Source organism: Bombina bombina, chromosome 9, assembly GCF_027579735.1.
Source record: "Bombina bombina isolate aBomBom1 chromosome 9, aBomBom1.pri, whole genome shotgun sequence".
NCBI classification, from domain to species: Eukaryota; Metazoa; Chordata; class Amphibia; order Anura; family Bombinatoridae; genus Bombina; species Bombina bombina.
The window spans coordinates 188017572-188038490 of NC_069507.1; the positions used below are offsets into that span (position 1 = coordinate 188017572).

General features: G+C 41.5%; 1 protein-coding gene across 1 annotated transcript in view; it reads right to left on the bottom strand.

Moving 5' to 3' along the window:
- Positions 1–392: 392 nt before the first annotated feature.
- EDRF1 (erythroid differentiation regulatory factor 1) overlaps positions 393–20919 on the bottom strand; it is a 287034-nt gene continuing 266507 nt past the window's right edge. The window contains exon 24 of the mRNA XM_053692524.1: positions 393–1547. Coding sequence (XP_053548499.1) covers positions 1376–1547 — 172 coding nt within the window. The 3' untranslated portion in view covers positions 393–1375. The remainder of the gene's footprint in view (positions 1548–20919) is intronic.

Genomic DNA, 20919 nt, shown 5'->3' on the forward strand with positions numbered 1-20919 from the left:
TTTTTATAAAAAAAACAATTATATGCTCTGTCTGAATCACTAAAGAAAAATTACACAGCGATTGCAACGAAGAATACACATCTATAGCAAAGTGCAGCCAATGCATTTTTTTTCAATTATCCTATTGGTATAAAAAAAAAATTGATGGACATAAATCTATTTGATTTGTTGCTAGCACGGCTATTATAATTTTTTTTTTGAGAACACCAGCAAACGTCCACATTGCATCATACGTATACGGTGCTTAAGTGTTTATAAAACGGGTATACAATTGTTGTAAAATGGTCTACAGCACCTGGTTTTAAAATGAAAAGCAATACAAAATACACATTCGCTATGTTTGAAATAGATAATTCTATTGTTTTCCAATGTTTCTCTGTCCTCCAGCAATATCTTGAAAAAAACCTTTATTAACTACAAAATGTATGTACATTAAAGCAATACCCAGTTTTTCTCATTAAATTCCCACATTTAATTCTTTTTTACACTGTATTGATTTGTCATTGAGCGCCTGTTTAAGAACTGCTTTATTTTTAATAAATAAAATATTTAAAATAATATTTCCACATTATTCACATTTTGCAAAATAAAATATATATTATACATTTTAATTTAACCCTTGTTTTACAAGCAATGCTTCATTTTATGCGTTGTTCCATCCTTCAGTTGCTAAATAGTCAGAAAGCAAATCCTTCACAAATCTGTATAAAATATATTCTGAGCCATGCGCTTGTACAAGCTAAAGGCACAGATTGTGCTTACAGTTCTACTTATGGGATTTAGCATCTGAAACATTAATACCAAGCAAAATAGCCTTCATTGAGTCTTTTGAGTAATTTCCTGAATTGTGTAGTTGTCACAGGTGAGTTATTCCAAGACGACCCGGGAACTGTGCAGCATCCCCCTCGACTGCGTCTTGACTTGCTGTTGCATCAGACATGGATATTTGTGGATGTAAAATACATTTTTTTTGGTTATAAACAAGTATATAAATATATTATACAAATATTTAAGGCAAGTGTTAAACGGAACAAAATAAAGAGTGGGACTGATTCTTTAGCACCCCATTACATGAAAATAGGGTTTACACCAACAAGCTTATACCAGATCTCAATATGACGACAGTGTGTTCATAAACGGACCAATAAATAAGCACAAACCCATTACAACTTGTGTGTGCTGTAAGGTAACAAGTTCCTTATACCCTTTTATCTTACTCATTCGTTATTTCCTTATATTATGTAGCTCCGTTATCTATCCCAAGACTTTATCCTAAATATTTATTGAATAAGTTATGAACAAAGTAGAGCAGCGAACGGAACAAACTACCAATCTCAGGTTTAACAAGGCACAGCTTCTGCATTGTAACCAAATGTCACTGAATTACAGTTTTGCTTGCTTCATTCTTAGGAGTGAGCTGATCCAGTAAATTTATTAGAACATTGAGTCTCTCTTCCAGAGTTGAGCTTCGATTTGCAGTAGCCCGTAAAAGATTAGAATAAACCTGCTTGTAGGTCTTCAACGATGCCTCCTCCTCGGCGTTATTACTGGAGAAAAATAAAATATATATTCTTAGCATAGGGAATAAGACTCAGCAAAAACAGCATGATACTAAAAGACTGAAAACCATAACAGCATCATTTAAAACACAAAGTATCTGACTATTAACATTCAATTCATACAACTGTGGCCCAACATCACTTAAAGGGACATGAAACCCAAATATTTTCTTTCATGATTTAGCGCAGCACAATCTGTTGGCGCTCTACAAATAACCGATAATAATGATTTAGACAGAACATGCAATTTTATTTAATTTGCTTCCTTTTCTTGTTATCCTTTGCTGAAAGGTTGATCTAGGTAAGCTCAGAAGCAGCAAATAACAGGTTGTAGCTGCTGATTGGTGGCTGCATATAAAATAACCATTGTCATTGGTTCATCCATGTGCTTAGTTAGAAACCAGTAACACATTGCTGCTCCTTCAACAAATGGTACCAAGAGAATGAAGCAAATTAGGTAATAGAAGTAAATTGTAAAGTTCTACATATATCATGTAAGACATTTTTTGGGGGTTTCATGTACCTTTAAGTTGTTCTACAGAAAGCAACTTCCACATCAAATTTTTTTTTAAATGAAAATAGAGAAAAAAGCACTAGGTTATTTAGAAGGAGCAGATGGCCCCAGGGACTCTAATAAAGAGAAAGCCTAGTGAACAGTCATACAAGATGCATGCTATATACTTACGCACATTAGATCTAAAATGGGCATGTACGTATATTTCTTCACATATGCAGAGTACATATTAGCAATTAAAGGGTCTATAAACTCTGAGATTTCAGTTCATATAAAACTGTGCCTAATGGGCCTCAGCAGGAGAAGGCCTTTTAAATCAAGTTAGTTAATATTTGGGGATACTCATTACGAAAGTAAATTAAAACTTTATTTATAAAACAAATATAATTGAAGAAACAACCAAACAAAAAACGTACCTGCATTTTATTCTCGGGCTAATCTTTGCTTTAAATACATCATTAGATCTATCGGTTTGTTTAGGGTTTTGTGTCCCACTCCCTTTAAGAAAAGCATTACATAAGATCTACATTGAAAACTGCCATTTTTTTTAGCAGTTTTCATTGTTATACAGTCTAGAGGCACACCTCTTGAAACTTCTCATGGCTGTATCTGGTCTCTATTGCAGCTAATTATGTACAAACGTAAATAAGTTCTGAACACTCCAGGATAAATTCTGCCTTATGCGGTTTATGAAATCAGTGAGGGGAAAAAATTAATTCTGCAAAAACTGTCCAAAATAAATAAAAGCACACTGCATTTTTTTTTACTACACATAATTATAATAAAACAATATAATCGAAGTGTCTTGGCTTCAGTATAATGCAGTGTGTACACAAAGATTTTGGAAAAACATAAATTATGCTTACCTGATAATTTCATTTTCTTCTGAAGGGAAGAGTCCACAGCTGCATTCATTACTTTTGGGAAATAAAGAACCTGGCCACCAGGAGGAGGCAAAGACACCCCAGCCAAAGGCTTAAATACCCCCCCCCCCCCCCTTTCATCCCCCAGTCATTCTGCCAAGGGAACAAGAAACAGTGGGAGAAATATGGTGAAAAAAGGAAATTTATGCTTACCTGATAAATTGATTTCTTTTACAATATGCCGAGTCCACGGGTTTCATCCTTACTTGTGGGATTTATCCTCCTGCTTACAGGAAGTGCCAAAGAGCACCACAGCAGAGCTGTTACATAGCTCCTTCCCTAACACTTCCCCCAGTCATTCGACCTAAGGTATAGGAAGAGAAAGGAAAAGCTAAAAGGTGCAGAGGTGAATGAAGTTTTGAAAAAAATAAATAAATCCTGTCTTAAAATGACAGGGTGGGGCCGTGGACTCGGCATATCGTAAAATAAATCAATTTATCAGGTAAGCAATAAATTTCCTTTTCTTTTACAAGATATGCCGAGTCCACGGGTTTCATCCTTACTTGTGGGATACCAATACCAAAGCTTTAGGACACGGATGAAAGGGAGGGGAAGACAGGAACCTAAACGGAAGGCACCACTGCTTGAAGAACCTTTCTCCAAAAATAGCCTCAGAAGAAGCAAAAGTATCAAATTTGTAAAATTTGGAAAAAGTATGAAGGGAGGACCAAGTAGCAGCCTTACAAATCTGTTCAACAGAAGCATTGTTTTGAAAGCCCATGTGGAAGCCACAGCTCTAGGTAGAATGAGCCGTAATTTTTTCAGGAGGCTGCTGTCCAGCAGTCTCATATGCCAGGCGGATGATGCTTTTCAGCCAAAAAGAGAGAGAGGTAGCCATAGATTTTTGACCCCTACGCTTTCCAGAATAAACAACAAAAAGAGAGGATGTTTGTCTGAAATCCTTGGTCGCTTGTAAGTAAAACTTCAAAGCACGGACCACATCCAAGTTATGTAATAGACGTTCCTTCTTAGAAGAAGGATTAGGACACAAGGAATGAACAACAAATTCCTGATTAATATTCTTATTTGAAACAACCTTAGGAAAGAATCCAGGTTTAGTACGCAAAACCACCTTATCAGAATGGAATATAAGATAAGGCGAATCACATTGTAAAGCAGAAAGTTCAGAAACTCTTCGAGCGAAAGAGATAGCAACTAAAAATAAAACCTTCCAAGATAACAGCTTAATATCTATGGAATGCATGGGTTCAAACGGAAACCCTTGAAGAACATTAAGAACTAAATTCAGACTCCATGGTGAGCAACAGGTTTAAACACAGGCTTGATTCTGATTAGAGCCTGACAAAAAGACTGAACGTCTGGGACATCCGCCAGATGATTGTGTAATAAAATTGACAAAGCAGAAATTTGTCCTTTTAAAGAACTAGCAGATAATCCTTTTTCCAATCCTTCTTGGAGAAAGGACAAGATCCTAGGAATCCTAATCTTACTCCATGAGTAACCTTTGGATTCACATCAATAAAGATATTTACACCATATCTTATGGTAAATCTTTCTAGTGACAGGCTTGCGAGCCTGAATCAGAGTATCAATGACCGACTTAGAGAATCCCCGCTTAGATAAGCGTTCAATCTCCAGGCAGTCAGCTGCAGAGAATTTAGATTTGGATCTTGGAACGGACCTTGAATGAGAAGGTCCTGTCTCAATGGTAGTTTCCGCGGTGGCAGAGAAGACATGTCCACCAGATCCGCATACCAAGTCCTGCGTGGCCACGCAGGAGCTATTATAATTACTGAAGCTCTCTCCTGTTTTATTCTTGCAATCACACGAGGCAGGAGGGGAAAAGGTGGAAACACATAAGCCAGGTTGAACGACCAAGGTACTGCTAGCGCATCTATCAGTACAGCCTGGGGATCCCTTGACCTGGACCCGTAGCGAGGAAGTTTGGCATTCTGTCGAGATGCCATCAGATCCAATTCTGGTGTGCTCCATTGAAGAATCAATGATGCAAATACCTCCGGATGGAGTTCCCACTCCCCTGGATGAAAAGTCTGACGACTTAGAAAATCCGCCTCCCAGTTCTCTACTCCTGGGATATAGATTGCTGATAGATGGCAAGAGTGAATCTCTGCCCATCGGATTATTTTTGATACCTCTATCATCGCAAGAGAACTTCTTGTTCCCCCCTGATGAATGATATATGCTACAGTCGTGACATTGTCCGACTGGAACCTTATGAACTTGGCCAGTGCCAGCTGAGGCCACGCCTGAAGCAAATTGAATATTGCTCTCAGTTCCAGAATATTGATTGGCAACTGAGACTCCGTCGGAGTCCAAGTTCCCTGAGCCTTCAGGGAATTCCAGACTGCACCCCAGCCCAAGAGGCTGGCGTCCGTTGTAACGATTACCCATGCTGGCCTGCGGAAGCACATTCCCTGAGACAGATGATCCTGTGACAACCACCAAAGAAGAGAGTCTCTGGTCTCTTGATCCAGATTTATCTGAGGAGATAAATTCGCATAATCCCCATTCCACTGTTTGAGCATGCACAGTTGCAGTGGCCTGAGATGAAAGCGAGCAAACGGGACGATGTCCATCGCTGCTACCATTAATCCAATGACCTCCATACACTGCGCCACTGATGGCCGAGGAATGGACTGAAGAGCTTGGCAAGTATTTAGAATCTTTGATTTTCTGACCTCCATCAGAAATATTTTCATGTCTACCGAGTCTATTAGAGTTCCCAAGAATGGAACTCTTGTTTGTGGAACAAGTGAACTTTTTTCTGTATTTACTTTCCAACCATGAGTTCTTAGAAATGACAACACGATGTCCGTGTGACATTTGGTCAGATGATAAGTTGACGCCTGAACCAAAATATCGTCCAGATAGGGCGCCACTGCTATGCCCTGCGGCCTGGAGAACCGCCAGAAGGGACCCTAGCACCTTTGTGAAGATTCTGGGAGCTGTGGCCAACCCAAAGGGAAGGGCCACAAAATGATAATGCTTTTCCAGAAAAGCAAACCTTAGAAACTGATGATGATCCTTGTGGATAGGAATGTGAAGGTACGCATCCTTTAGGCCCACGGTGGTCATGTATTGAGCCTCCTGGATCATTGGTAAGATTGTTCATATAGTCTCCATTTTAAACGATGGGACTCTGAGAAATTTGTTTAGACACTTTAAATCCAAAATAGGTCTGAAAGTTCCCTCCTTTTTGGGAACCACGAAAAGGTTTGAGTAAAACCCCTGTCCCTGTTCCAGTTTTTGAACTGGACAAATTACTCCCATGGAATAGAGGTCTTTTACACAGTGTAAGAACGCCTCTCTTTTTGTCTGGTCTACAGACAAACGTGAAAGATGAAATCTCCCTCTTGGGGGAAATTTTTTGAATTCCAGTTGATACCCCTGGGTCACAATATCTAATGCCCAGGATCCTGCACATCCCTTGCCCAAGTCTGAGCAAAGAGAGAAAGTCTGCCCCCTACTAGATCCGGGTCCTGGATCAGGGGGCTGCCCCTTCATGCTGTCTTTGTAGCAGCAGCGGGCTTTTTGGCTTGTTTACCCTTGTTCCAGGTCTGATTAGGTCGCCAGACAGATTTGGGATTGAGGCAAAATTTCCTTCCTGCTTATTGGTGGAAGTGGAAGTAGAGGGTACTCCTCTGAAATTTGAAAAGGAACGAAAATTATTTTGTTAACTCTTCATCTTAAGAGGTTTGTCTTGAGGTAGGGCATGGCCTTTACCTCCAGTAATGTCAGCAATGATTTCCTTCAATTCAGGGCCGAACAGGGTCTTACCTTTGAAAGGAATAGTTAACAGTTTAGACTTTGATGATACATCAGCAGACCATGATTTTAACCATAGCGCTTTGCGCGCCAATATGGCAAAGCCTGCATTTTTGCTGCTAATTTAGAAATCTGAAAAACAGCATCTGTGATAAAAGAATTAGCTAGTTTGAGAGCTTTAATTCTGTCCAAAATGTCGTCTAGGGGCGTAAGTGGGAACTTCTAGGTATTTATCCATCTTACACAATTTTTCTGGAGGAATTGTAATAGGTTCACAATCGTCCAGAGTCACTAGGACCTCCCTGAGTAACAGGCAAAGGTGTTAAAATTTAAATTTAAAGGACACTAAGTCCGTATCTGTCTGAGGCAACATATTCCCTGAATCTGAAATTTCTCCCTCAGACAATAATTCACTAACCCCCAATTCAAAGCATTGTGAGGGTACATCGGAAATGTTTACTAAAGCATCAGAGGGTTCAGTATTTACATTAATACCTGGCCTACTGCGTTTATCCTGCAAACCTGGCAGTTTAGAAAAAACCTCATTGAGAGTAGTTGACATAACTGCCGCTATATCTTGCAAAGTAAAAGAATTAGACGCACTAGATGTACTAGGTGTCACTTGTGTGGGTGTTAAATGTTGGGACACTTGAGGAAAATTACATGACATATCCTGATTCTCTCATTTCCTAAAATATGTTCATTACAGTGTAAGGCTCTATCAGTACAAGAGGTACACAATGTAAGTGGGGGTTCCACAATGGCTTCCAAACACATAGAGCAATGAGTTTCCTCAATGTCAGACATGTTAAACAAAGTAGTAATAACTACAACAGTTGAAAACACTTAATTTATTGCAAAGAATTAAATTTATAAAAAAAACGGTTACTGCGCCCTTAAGAAATAAAAGCGCACATTTTTTCTCAAACACACTTAAAAACGTCTATAATCGTTCAAAAGTAAGAATAAATAAGCAGAGTTTCCAAAAATTATTGCATACTATATGCAAGAAGTAATTTACTCTTTACAGGAACATTCAAGCAAAAGTATTATAAATTGCTGAAAAACGACCCCTGCCAAACGAATCAACACCAATCTGGATAGTATAGAACACAGATAGGGCCCAACCGGAGTTAATGTCTGCTGTCTCCTTCAAAGTAATCTGCGCAACTGAGGCGCAAAAATAGGCCCCGCCCACAATGGACATCCGCACTAAAAAACTTCACCTACCGCATGAGAAGCGGTTAATAACAGCCATGTGGTCCCCAAACTAAATATTTTACCAAATAAAGTCTCTTACATGAGCCCTTATCAAAGGTTATATGTAAAACCAAAATTCCCAGTGTCCAATAAAATGCTGCGTATATAAAGTGAGGCAAAAATGTCTGTTGAAAACACCCAGTAGGACAGTAACTCCCTTTACTCTTACAGGACTACTGCTTACTTACCTTGTTCCCATTATAAGGAACTAATACAGCCAATTCTGACATACAAAGTTTCTTCAGAAAATAAAAGGCTGAAAACATACCACAAATGCTGCTTGCTGCATGAGACAGTCCTCGACACTGAAGATCTTTCCCATATTACCTTCAGATCTGTGGGAACCATAATGGACCTTAGTAACTGCTGCTAAGATCATCAAATTCGGGGGGAATTCTTCTTCCATATCCTCCCTGAACTAAATAGTACTCACCGGTACCATTTAAAAAAAAAAAAAAAAAACTCTTGATTGGAGAAAATAAAACTATCATTTTATCACAACTAACACTTTACCTTCCTATTACTAGCATAGGCAAAGAGAATGACTGGGGGGAGGAGTTAGGGGAGGAGCTGTGTAACAGCTCTGCTGTGGTGCTCTGCCACTTCCTGTAAGCAGGAGGATAAATCCCACAAGTAAGGATGAAACCCGTGGACTAATTTATGTTTTTCTTCTTAAAAGGGAAAAGTCCACAGCTGCATTCATTACTTATGGTAAAACAATACCCAAGCTAGAGGGCACTGAATGCAAACAACGGGGTGGGTACAAAAAGCGGCCCCTTCAAAAGGCACCACAGCCTGAATTTCTCAACAACCTAAAATTTAAGGACAAACGACACCGGAGAAAACCCGAGCTCAGGTAACTGCACATTAAAAAACACTCAGTTCCAGAGTCCGCTATGCCCAAATAACCTCCGAGGCGACCGCCCCGCGGATCACGACTCCCAAGAAGGTACCCGGCCAAAGACAAGGACCGCATCTGCCACCAAAGGGGAAAACAGAGTCCAGGAAAAATCCAAAAGGAACTTTTCCCACTCAACACATATAGAACAACCCACAGTTGTCCTACAATAGCAACGCCCAGGGAGACTAACTCCCTAGAAACACAAGGACAGAAGAAAAAAGGATCCATACACAGGGAAACGTCCCAAAAAAAACTTGAGGAACACCCTCAATCCCTAATCCAGTACCATACCCTAAGGTACTCCAGGAAAACCATGAGTCCCCTGTTACCTCAAAACCTATCTAGACCTGCAGGCTAGGACAGGCAGAGACAGCAGAAACAGGATAACTATCCAGCAGCTAGAAAAAAAGCTCTCCAAAAAGAGCCTCAAACCGCCTGAAAAGGAACTCTCAATGACCAGCTTCCAGGAGGAAGGCAGACTCACCATTGTTAACCCAAACCACCGAAGGCGCTTCAAAGCTTGTTAGCATACCGTCAAGTGCATTTTGCTGTAGCTGGATACACCACCATGGTGCAAATAGCTGTAGATAGTTCCAACTGCAAACCTTCCAAGGCTTACAGTCCTCCAAATAGCGGGCTCCAAAGAGCACCCCCTCCCAGCACCAGACGCCAGTAGAAAAGAGGACATCCAAAGTCCTCCCACAAAAGGGAGGACCTCGCTAAGAAACGGTCAACACTGCATAGAGTAATCGATCTCCAACCTTCCCTCTAGGATAATGGTCCCAGCCCAAAGGCTAGACAAATCCGAAGATAGAGTCCCCGACCACTGGAAGAGAAAGAAGGAACAAAGTCCCTGTATAGACCGCTGCTACAAACTGCATGCTACCGTGAGTCAGGATAGACATTGTGCTTGGGTACGAGACCCCCTGCAGTCAGACCCTCAGCATCCATATATCAGAAGCCCGAATCGGAACAAACCCTCAGCCTCCCGCTGCAGGAATGGAGGAACCAGATAATACATCGCAGCTCCCCTTCCAGGATCCTGAAACGCAAGAAGGGAAAAAACCCCTGCAAGGCAAGAACTAAGGACCCACAGGACGCCACAGATACTAAGGTAACTCCTAACCCGGGGAACCCAACCCCTACTCTAGAAGAGAAGGGAATGAAAACAATGGAAAAACACCATACCATAGAGGCGAGACCCCTTGGCCATATCGCCAATCCAGTTGAAAGAGACCTGGAGTCTACAGGAACATCTTAAATGCACCAGAAAACCCACAGTAGGGACCCGTCAGAAGGACCTAAAGCCTAAGCCACAGTCAGATAGGCATCTCTCACAGAGCACCGGCACCTACAAGAGAGGCCCGTGGGATCACAAACATCTAGTGTGAGACCAAACCGTCCACACCCCATCCAAGGAGAGACATGGACTTAGGCTAGAGTCCTCTAAAAGGAGGTCAGTTTCCGAAGATCCAACCTCCAGAGGAAACCTAAACTGCCTCCTACAGGGAGGAGGGTACCTCAAAAGTTTGTAGACTTTCCGATCTTGCCATAATCCCCAAAACCCAAGTGTCACGAGGTACTCCTGAAAGGTCTAAGATTTAGCACCCAGTGCATATGGAGTCGCAAGGAAAACCTCGTAGGCAGGCGATAAGGAAATTTATGCTTACCCTGATAAATTGATTTCTTCTACGATACGAGTCCACGGATTTCATCCTTACTTGTGGGATATTATCCTCCTGCTAACAGGAAGTGGCAAAGAGCACCACCAGCAGAGCTGTATATATAGCTCCTCCCTTCCCCTCCATCACCAATCATTCGACCCGAAGGCTATAGGAAGAGAAAGGAAAAGCTAAAAGGTGCAGAGGTGACTGAAGTTATAAATAATAAAAACCAAAATCTGCCGAAAATTGACAGGGAGGGGCCGTGGACTCATTCTTATCGTAGAAGAAATCAATTTATCAGGTAAGCATAAATTTCCTTTTCTTCTACAAGATACGACTAGTCCACGGATTTCATCCTTACTTGTCGGATACAATACCAAAGCAACAAGACACGGATGAAAGGGAGGGACAAGGACAGAGACCTAAACGGAAGGCACCACTGCTTGAAGAACTTTCCTCCCAAAAACAGCCTCAGAAGAAGCAAAAGTATCAAATTTGTAAAATTTGGAAAAAGTATGAAGAGACGACCAAGTCGCAGCTTTACAAATCTGTTCAACAGATGCATCATTTTTAAAAGCACATATGGAAGCCACAGCCCTAGTAGAATGAGCCGTAATTCTTTCAGGAGGCTGCTGTCCAGCAGTCTCATATGCCAGGTGGATGATACTTCTCAGCCAGAAAGAAAGAGAGGTAGCCATAGCGTTCTGACCCCTACGCTTTCCAGAATAAACAATGAAGATGATTGACGGAAATCTTTAGTTGCCTGTAAGTAAAACTTTAAGGCACGGACCATGTCCAATTATGTAACAGATGCTCCTTCTTGGAAGAAGGATTAGGACACAATGAAGGAACAATAATTTCCTGATTTATATTCTTATTTGAAACAACCTTAGGAAGAAATCCAGGTTTGGTACATAAAACCACCTTATCAGAATGAAAAATGATATAAGGTGAATCACACTGTACTGCTGAAAGCTCTGAAACTCGTCGAGCAGAAGAAATTAGCAACCAAAAACAGAAATTTCCAAGATAATTTTATATCAATGGAATGTAAAGGTTTCAAACGGAACCCCTTGAAGAACTCGAAGAACTAAATTCAAACTCCAGGGAGGAGTAATTGGTCTAAATACAGGCTTAATTCTGGGTTAGAGCCTGACAAAAATACTGAACAACTGGCACATCTGCCAAACGTTGTGAAACAAAATTGACAACGCTGAAATTCTGTCCCTTTAAGGAACTAGCTGATAAGCCTTTCTCCAATCCTTATTGGAGAAAAGACAGAATCCTAGGAATCCTAACTTTACTCCATGAGTAGCCCTTGATTCACCACCAATAAAGATATTTACGCCATATCGTATGATAGATCTTTCTAGTGACAGGCTTTCTAGCCTGTATCAAAGTACTGATAACAGAATCAGAGAATCCTCGCTTCGATAAAATCAAGCGTTCAATCTCCACGCAGTCAGCTGCAGAGAAGTTAGATTTGGATGTTTTGAATGAGAAGGTCCTGTCTCAAAGGAAGTTTCCACGGCGGTAGCAAAGACAATGTCCACTAGATCCGCATACCAAGTCCTGCGTGGCCACGCAGGCAGCTATCAGGATCACCGAAGCTCTCTCCTGTTTGATTTGAGCAATCACGCGTGGCAGGAGAGGAAACGGTGGAAACACATAAGCTAGGCTGAACAACCAAGAGCACTGCCAAGGCATCTATCAGTTCTGCTGGGGATCCCTTGACCTAGATCGTATCTTGGAAGCTTGGCATTCTGCCGAGATGCCATCAGATCCAATTCCCGGGTTGCCCCATCGGAGGCAAATACCTCCGGGTGGAGTTCCCACTCCCCCGGATGAAAAGTCTGTCTGCTTAGAAAGTCTGCTTCCCAGTTCTCTACTCCTGGGATGGTGGATTGCTGACAGATGACAAAAAGTGGGCCTCATGCCCAACGAATTATCTTGGATACCTCTCTCCATCACTAAGGAACTTCTTGTTCCCCCTGATGATTGATATAGGCCACAGTCGTGATGTTGTCCGACTGGAATCTGATGAATTTGGGCCGAAGCCAAACTGAGGCCATGCCTGAAGTGCATTGAATATTGCTCTCAGTTCCAGAATATTGATTGGAAGCAGGAGACTCATCCTGAATCCAAACACCCTGAGCCTTCAGGGAATTCCAGACTGCTGGCGTCCATTGTCACTATCACCCAAGAGGGTCTGCGGAAGCAAGTCCCCTGGGACAGATGATTCAGCGACAACCACCAAAGAAGAGAGTCTCTGATTTCTTGATCTAGATTTATCTGAGGAGATACATTCGCATAGTCCCCATTCCACTGTCCGAGCATGCACAGCTGCAGCGGTCTGAGATGAAAGCGAGCAAACGGAATGATATCCATTGCCTCTACCACTAATCCGATTACCTCCATACACTGAGCCACTGATGGCCGAGGAATGGGACTGAAGTGAACGGCAAGTATTTAGAATCTTTGATTTTCTGACCTCTGTCAGGAATATCTTCATGGCAACCGAGTCGATCAGAAGTTCCCAAGAAAGGAAACCCTTGTCTGTGGAACAAGTGACTTTTCTCTATGTTCACCTTCCAGACGTGAGTTCTCAGAAAAGACAGCACTGTGTCTGTGTGAGATTTTGTCAGATGATATGTTTGACGCCATGGATCAGAATATCGTCCAGATAAGGCGCCACCGCTATGCCTTGCGGTCTGAGAACCGCCAAAAGAAACCCTAGTGGAAGATTCTGGGTGCTGTGGCCAACCCGAAGGGAAGAGCCACGAAATGATAATGTTTGTCCAAGACGGCAAACCTTAGAAACTGATGATGATCCTTGTGGATAGGAATATGAAGGTATGGCATCTTCAAGTCCACGGTAGTCATATATTGACCCTCTTGGATCATTGGTAAAATTGTTCGTATTGTCTCCATCTTGAAAGATGGAACTCTTTGTTTAGACACTTGAGGTCTAAGATGGGTCTGAACGTTCCCTCTTTTTTGGGAACCACAAATTGGTTTGAGTAAAACCCCTGTCCCTGTTCCAATCTTGGAACTGAATGAATTACTCCCATGGTAAAAAAGGTCTTTTACACAGCGTAAGAACGCCTCTCTTTTTATCTGGTTTGCAGATAATTTTGAAAGATGAAATCTCCCTCTTGGGAGACAGCCCTTGAAGTCCAATTGATAACCGTGGGTCACTATTTCTAGTGCCCAGGGGTCCTGAATGTCTCTTGCCCAAGCCTGAGTCTGCCCCCTACTAGATCCGGTCCCGGATCGGGGGCCACCCCCTTCATGCTGTCTTAGGAGCAAGCAGCGGGCTTCTTGGATTGTTTACCCTTATTCCAGTTCTGGTTGGGTCTCCAGATTTCCTTCCTGTTTGTAGAAGAAGAGGAAGCGGGGGGTCCACCTTTAAAGTTCCGAAAGGAACGAAAATTATTTTGTTTACCCCTCATCTTAACAGACTTATCCTGAGGTAGGGCATGGCCTTTACCTCCTGTAATGTCAGAAATGATTTCCTTCATTCAGGCCCAAAAAAGGGTCTTACCTTTAAAAGGAATAGCTAAAAGCTTAGTTTTTGATGAGACATCAGCAGACCAAGATTTGAGCCACAACGCTCCTACGTGCTAGGATAGCAAATCCCTGCATTCTTTGCCGCTAATTTAGCAATTTGAAAAGCGGCGTCAGTAATAAAAGAATTAGCTAGCTTGAGAGCCTTAATTCTATCTAAGATGTCATCTAATGGAGTCTCAACCTTAAGAGACTCTTCTAGAGCCTCAAACCAAAATGCTGCTGGAGTAGTGACTGGAACAATGCAAGCCGTAGGTTGTAAAAGAACCCCCTGATTAATAAATAATTTCTTAAGTAGACCCTCTAATTTCTTATCCATAGGGTCTTTGAAAGCACAACTGTCCTCAATGGGTATAGGTTGTACGCTTAGCTAGGGTAGATATAGCTCCCTCCACCTTAGGGACCGTTTGCCAAGAGTCCCGAATGGTGTCTGATATGGGAAACATTTTCTTAAAAATTAGGAGGGGGAGAGAACGGTATACCTGGTCTATCAAACTCCTTTTTAACAATTTCCGAAATTCTTTTAGGAACCGGAAAAACATCAGTGTAAGTAGGCACCTCTAGATATTTGTTCATCTTACACAATTTTTCTGGAGGACTTGTAATAGGGTCACAATCATCCAGTGTCCGCTAAAAACCTCCCTGAGCAACAGACGGAGGTGTTCAAGTTTAAATTTAAATGACGTGACGTCTGAATCTGTCTAAAGCAAAACATTTCCTGATTCTGAAAGTTCTCCCTCAGAGAGGAATTCCCTAACCCCCAAATCAGAGCACTGAGAGGGCACATCGGAAATGGCCAATAAGGTATCAGAGGATTCAGTATTCACATTAATACCTGGCCTACTGCGTTTACCCTGCAAAACTGGCAGATTAGATAATACCTCTGTAAGGGTAGTTGACATAACTGCAGCCATATCTTGCAGAATAAAAAGAATTAGACGCACTAGAAGTACTAGGTGTTGCTTGAGTGGGCGTTAAAGGTTTGTGACCACTTGGGGAGAATTGGATGACATTTTCCTGATTCCTTCAGACGGGAGAATCATCCTTAGACACACTTTCAATACCTAAAATATGTTCTTTACAGTGTAAGGCCCTTTCAGTACAAGGACGACACAATGTAAGAGGGGGGTTGCTAAACACATAGAATACTGACTTTCTCCAATGTCAGACAGGTTGAACAGTCTAGTAATAACCACACAAGTCGTTAAACTCTTTATTATGTTGATGAAAACAACTTTAGCAAAAACGGGTACTGCGCCTTTAGAAATAATAAAAGCGCACACTTTTTCCCAAATTTGCTTAAAAAAGTTATTAAACTGCTCAATTTAAATTGCACATATCCTATAAAGCAGTCAGATATTGCACCACAAATAAAAAGGGCAAATTAAACCTCTAATACAGGTTAAATGAAGGCAAAAACGTTATGTATCAAAATATTGCAAAAATGCCTCTGCTCTGCTGTGGCGCCTACCTGCCCCCAGGGAATTGACAAACGATCCGATATCACTCCGGAAAATAACCCCTAAGTCTGGGCCCAACCGGAGCTGATGGCTGCTGCTTTCACTACAAAAACTAACTGTGCATTTGAAGCATGAAAATATAGGGCCCCGCCCATCATAAGCGATGTGCTAACAGCCTCAACAACCGCATGGAAAGCGGTTTAACCAGCCATGTGGGTCATATAAGTAAAACATTAAAAATATAGCCATGTGAACCCCCAGCACAACGCAACATAACCAGCCATAAAAAAACTCTTTTATGTAATAAAAAACGTTAGGCTGCCCCAGTGTCAACCATTCGTATTGTCTCCATGCTGCTGCAATAAGCCCTGCATTTGTAACAACATTAATTTACACAGGATTTCAGTACCACCCTGATATATAGGTCTACTGCTTACCCCTTCCCAACCTGGGAACTATGTCAGCCAATTCTGATATACCACAGTCTCATCAGAAATAAATGACTGCACATAACTCAATGCTGCTTGTAGCATGAAAACGTTCCCCACACTGAAGATTCCTCTTGCACTCCTCAGCAACTCTGTGGGAACCAACATGGATCTTAGTGACATTTGCTAAGATCATCAACCTCAAGGCAGAAATCTTCTTCTATATCCTGCCTGAGAAAAATAGTACTCACCGGTACCATTTTAAAATAAAAAACTTCTTGATTGAAGAAACTAAAAACTATAATTTTAACACCTCTTTCACTTTACCCTAGCATAGGCAAAGAGAATGACTGGTGGTGGAGGGGAAGGGAGGAGCTATATATACAGCTCTGCTATGGTGCTCTTTGCCACTTCCTGTTAGCAGGAGGATAACATCCCACAAGTAAGGATGAAATCTGTGGGCTCGTCGTATATTGTAGAAGAAAACATGCGTCACACACACAGGCAAGGTAGAAACCAACACCCGAAGGCGATGACAACCCTAGACCTTACTCGCCATCCCAGAGAGTTAAATAAAGGCACCGCTCACGAAGCCCCTAATGGAGCATCGAGGATAAATGGTCAACTACCTGACCCCCGAAGGGTGGCTATTCGTACCTGACCTCGACTCTCTTCACTGACAAGCCCCAGGCAAGAGTTGCAACAAGGCGGGAGAATAAGACTCAGCCACCGCAAGAAAATGCTTAATAGGCTAAAGAATCAGCGTCCGGAAGAACTTTGAGTGAAACTCAAATCGTTAATCAATCGTAACACCAGACCACAAAGGTCACACACATCTCCCAACTCCAAAGAAATGGAAATAACAGCCTGAAGAACCATGATGCTGTCTGCAAAGACAGATCCGTATTCCAGGCGAGTAGCCCCAAACCAACCAACCTTAGATTGGCACTCTCACAACCCTCCGTCCGGAGGGTTTGCATATAAACAACAGGCCTCATACTTTGGTAGGATCCGAGTCTGGAGGCCATAGAATAGGCCAAGTGACATTCAGAATCCTTAACAGGATTTAATCAGCACCATAAAGGTGACATGAACCCTGAAACAGCAGAAAAATTAACTAGAAAACATAATTCTAATATTTAACAAGTGCGCAACTTCCGAGAAAGTGCCCATGCGACCACTAATCGCAAGTATCGGTTCCAGAGAAGAAAATTCATAAAACGAAATTCCAAAGACATAAGCTTAATAAAATCAAATTAAACACATCCATCTAGATCAAAAATAAAATGAAGGCAAGCACCCTTGGGTAAACGCCCAAGGTGAATGAAACGACAATTGGACCAGACGATTAGAAGCCCTATTCACCCCAAGCTCAGAACTGGAACCGAAAAACAAAGAAAAATTAAAAGGGAATCGTTAAGGAGATTGGCTTCATCCCCAAACGTCATATCCATTTTGCCATCCAACTTCTAAGGCCTCGGGTCCATCGGCCCACTAGGACAGGGATCCTCCAGCCTGTAACGGAAGGCAAAATCATCCCTCGCTGGATTAACTGAAGACCCTGGCCCCAAGATGGGGCCCCTGAAGCCTCAGGGGCCAACGCTTCCCTAGAAGCCGAACTGAATCGGGCGATCCCTCGCTCGACGGGCCTTGGTTAACAGAACATGGACAGTATCTTAGAAATACTTCACTTGGGAGAATTAAATGATTCAGCTCCATAGAAATGGCTATGCGGAACCGTGCAGTAACCTCTGGAGGAAACAAGCCACCCTCCAGAGGATTAAAGGCCATAGGGACACCTGCGTGCATAGCTGGGAAGGGTCTGGGGCACGCGCCTGGTGTGTGAGAAGAGAGTACTCTAGAACGGCAATCGGAACATAACTGATGGGCATTGTTTACCCGGGCCATTTCATATTCATCACAAGACACATTCTCCGTATCGGAGGCATCCGTGTCACGCATATCAGAATCCTCTAAAATCTTGGGATTACAAAAAATGACAAAAACTAACTGGCACCCTTCAACACCCCCAATGGCTGGGCCACTCACCATCACCTGTGAACCAGACAACCCACGAGCTAGACTCTCTCGGTTGCACACAGTCAGCATACGGAAGTAAAAAACCACGTAATCGCACCCGTCACAAGGTGCACCGTGCCAGTCACAAAAAGGACGCGCAATCTTGAGAGATTGCGTCATTAAAATAAGGCCGTTATGTTCCGTAAAGGCGGTGAGCCTAGGTATAGCTACACATTTGCAGATAGAACCATATAACAAACATGATTAAAGTCCCCCCTGTTCAATAACCCCCCTCAGGAAATATGAACCCATGATTCCTTATTAAGATAAAAGGAGTCCCACTGGGACCCTACCTTGTTTCGTTAACAATACATTCCCATATTTATTAATAAAATATAACAATCTTACTGGAATCTATGCCGTGGAACAGGAAAACAGTCCTTCAAGTGTGACAGATAGTAGCCTCGCTTCTGACATGGACTTGAGTGAAGAAATGTAGGTAGCGAAACTCGTCAACGCTGATTACCAAGGAGCTGTTAATATGAGTCGGGATGGGTTCGCAGGAAAATTCTCCCTGCATCGCTGGACTCGTAACTTTCATCCATGCTCTCACTAAGAGGCTGACAGGATTACTGAAAACTCTAGTCCCATTGCGAAGAGTACTACCCTCCATAAGAGACTCTCTCAAACTTCTGACACTTCTCTGCCAACATCCTGTGACGAAAGGCAAAGAATGAATAGGGGATGAGGGAAGTGGGGGAGGTATTTAAGCCTTTGGCTGGGGTGTCTTTGCCTCCTCCTGGTGGCCAGGTTCTGTATTTCCCAAAAGTAATGCATGCAGCTGTGGACTCTTCCCTTTGAAGAAGAAAATATCACTATATTTTGTTGTAACAATTATATTTAGACATACAGCGGAACGCACTAGTGAATATATAGACTTACAGCAAAACGTACCAGTGAAAGTTGTGACTTACAGCAAAACGCACCAGTGAATATTTACACTTACAGCGAAACGCAGTAGTAAATATTGTGATACAGTAGAACGCACTAGTAAATATTGTGACATACAGCGGAACGCACTAATGAATATTGTGACATACAGTGGAACAAAACTAATGAATATTGTGACATACAGCGGAAGGCACTAGTGAATATTTAGACATACAGAGGAAGGCACTATTGAATATTTAGACATACAGCGGAAGGCACTATTGAATATTTAGACATACAGCGGGAGGTACTAGTGAATATTTAGACTTACAGCGAAACGCACTAGTGAATATTTAGACATCTTTAGTAGCTTCAACAGAACGCACTAGTGAATATTATGACATACAGCGGAACGCACTAGTAAATATTGTAACATACAGCAGAAGGCACTAGTGAATATTGTGACATACAGCGGAAAGCACTAGTGAATATTGTGACATACAGCGGAAGGCACTAGTGAATATTGAGACATACAGCGGAAGGCACTAGTGAATATTGAGACATACAGCAGAAGGCACTAGTGAATATTTAGACATACAGCGGAACGCACTAGTGAATATTTAGACATACAGCAGAACGCACTAGTGAATATTGTGACATACAGCAGAACGCACTAGTGAATATTTAGACATACAGCAGAATGCACTAGTAAATATTGTGACATACAACGAAACGCACTAGTAAATTTTGTGACATACAGCAGAACCCACTAGTGAATATTGTGACATACAGCGGAAGGCACTAGTGAATATTTAGACATACAGCGGAAGGCACTAGTGAATATTTAGACATACAGCGGAAGGCACTAGTGAATATTGAGACATACAGCGGAAGGCACTAGTGAATATTTAGACATACAGTGGAACACACTAGTAAACATTGCGACGGGTAAACAACAATGTTGTTTTCTAGACCTAAATATATGGTTAAAAATGATTCATAAATAAGTTCAGTTTGCAGATTTTTTGTTCCAGGTGTTTCAATGCTAATTTACATTAGTGATCCTGGATATTAATATTCCATATATTAAAAGATGTTGAGATTCCCTTACAATACACTGTTTAAACCTTTAAGCCGATGAAATATCACGGCACTAGAGAGAAGAAACAATTACCAGTTTTGGACAATTACTCTAAACAACCATCTATTTAAAATGTACTTTGTTTTGGCTTTGTGAAATAAACTGTATTTATATTGCCATCTTGTGGATAACTGTTTAAAGCACTCCGCTGTATATGTTATAGGACTTCTTAAGTCATGTTAATGAGGTTTTAAATCAAGAGAATGTTGTAGGTAAATAAAAGCATTTCCACACAATGTAGCGTGAATGCAGATAAAGTAAAAATCCTAATGTAATGTGTTCTATGAGAAAACAAATATAAATTATTTTTTCTCTCTGTTTCTGAAATAAAAAAAAGGTGCAAGAGTTTCCTTAAAGGGACACTGAACCCAATTTTTTTCTTTCGTGATTCACAGAGAGCATGACATTTTAAGCAACTTTCTAATTTACTCCTATTATCAAATTTTCTTCATTCTCTTGGTATCTTTATTTGAAATGCAAGAAAGTTTAGATGCCGGCCCATTTTTGGTGAACAACCTGGGTTGTTCTTGCTGATTGGTGGATAAATTAAACCACCAATAAAAAAATGCTGTCCATAATTCTAAACCAAAAAAACTTAGATTCCTTCTTTTTCAAATAAAGATAGCAAGAGAACGAATAAAAATTGATAATAGGAGAAAATTAGAAAGTTGCTTAAAACTGCATGCTCTATCTGAATCATGAAAGAAAAAATTTGGGTTCAGTGTCCCTTTAAGCGTCAACGATTATTGCGTATAACTATGCGTTTAACCCCTCCAATGGGATTAAAACATAATTTATGCTTACCT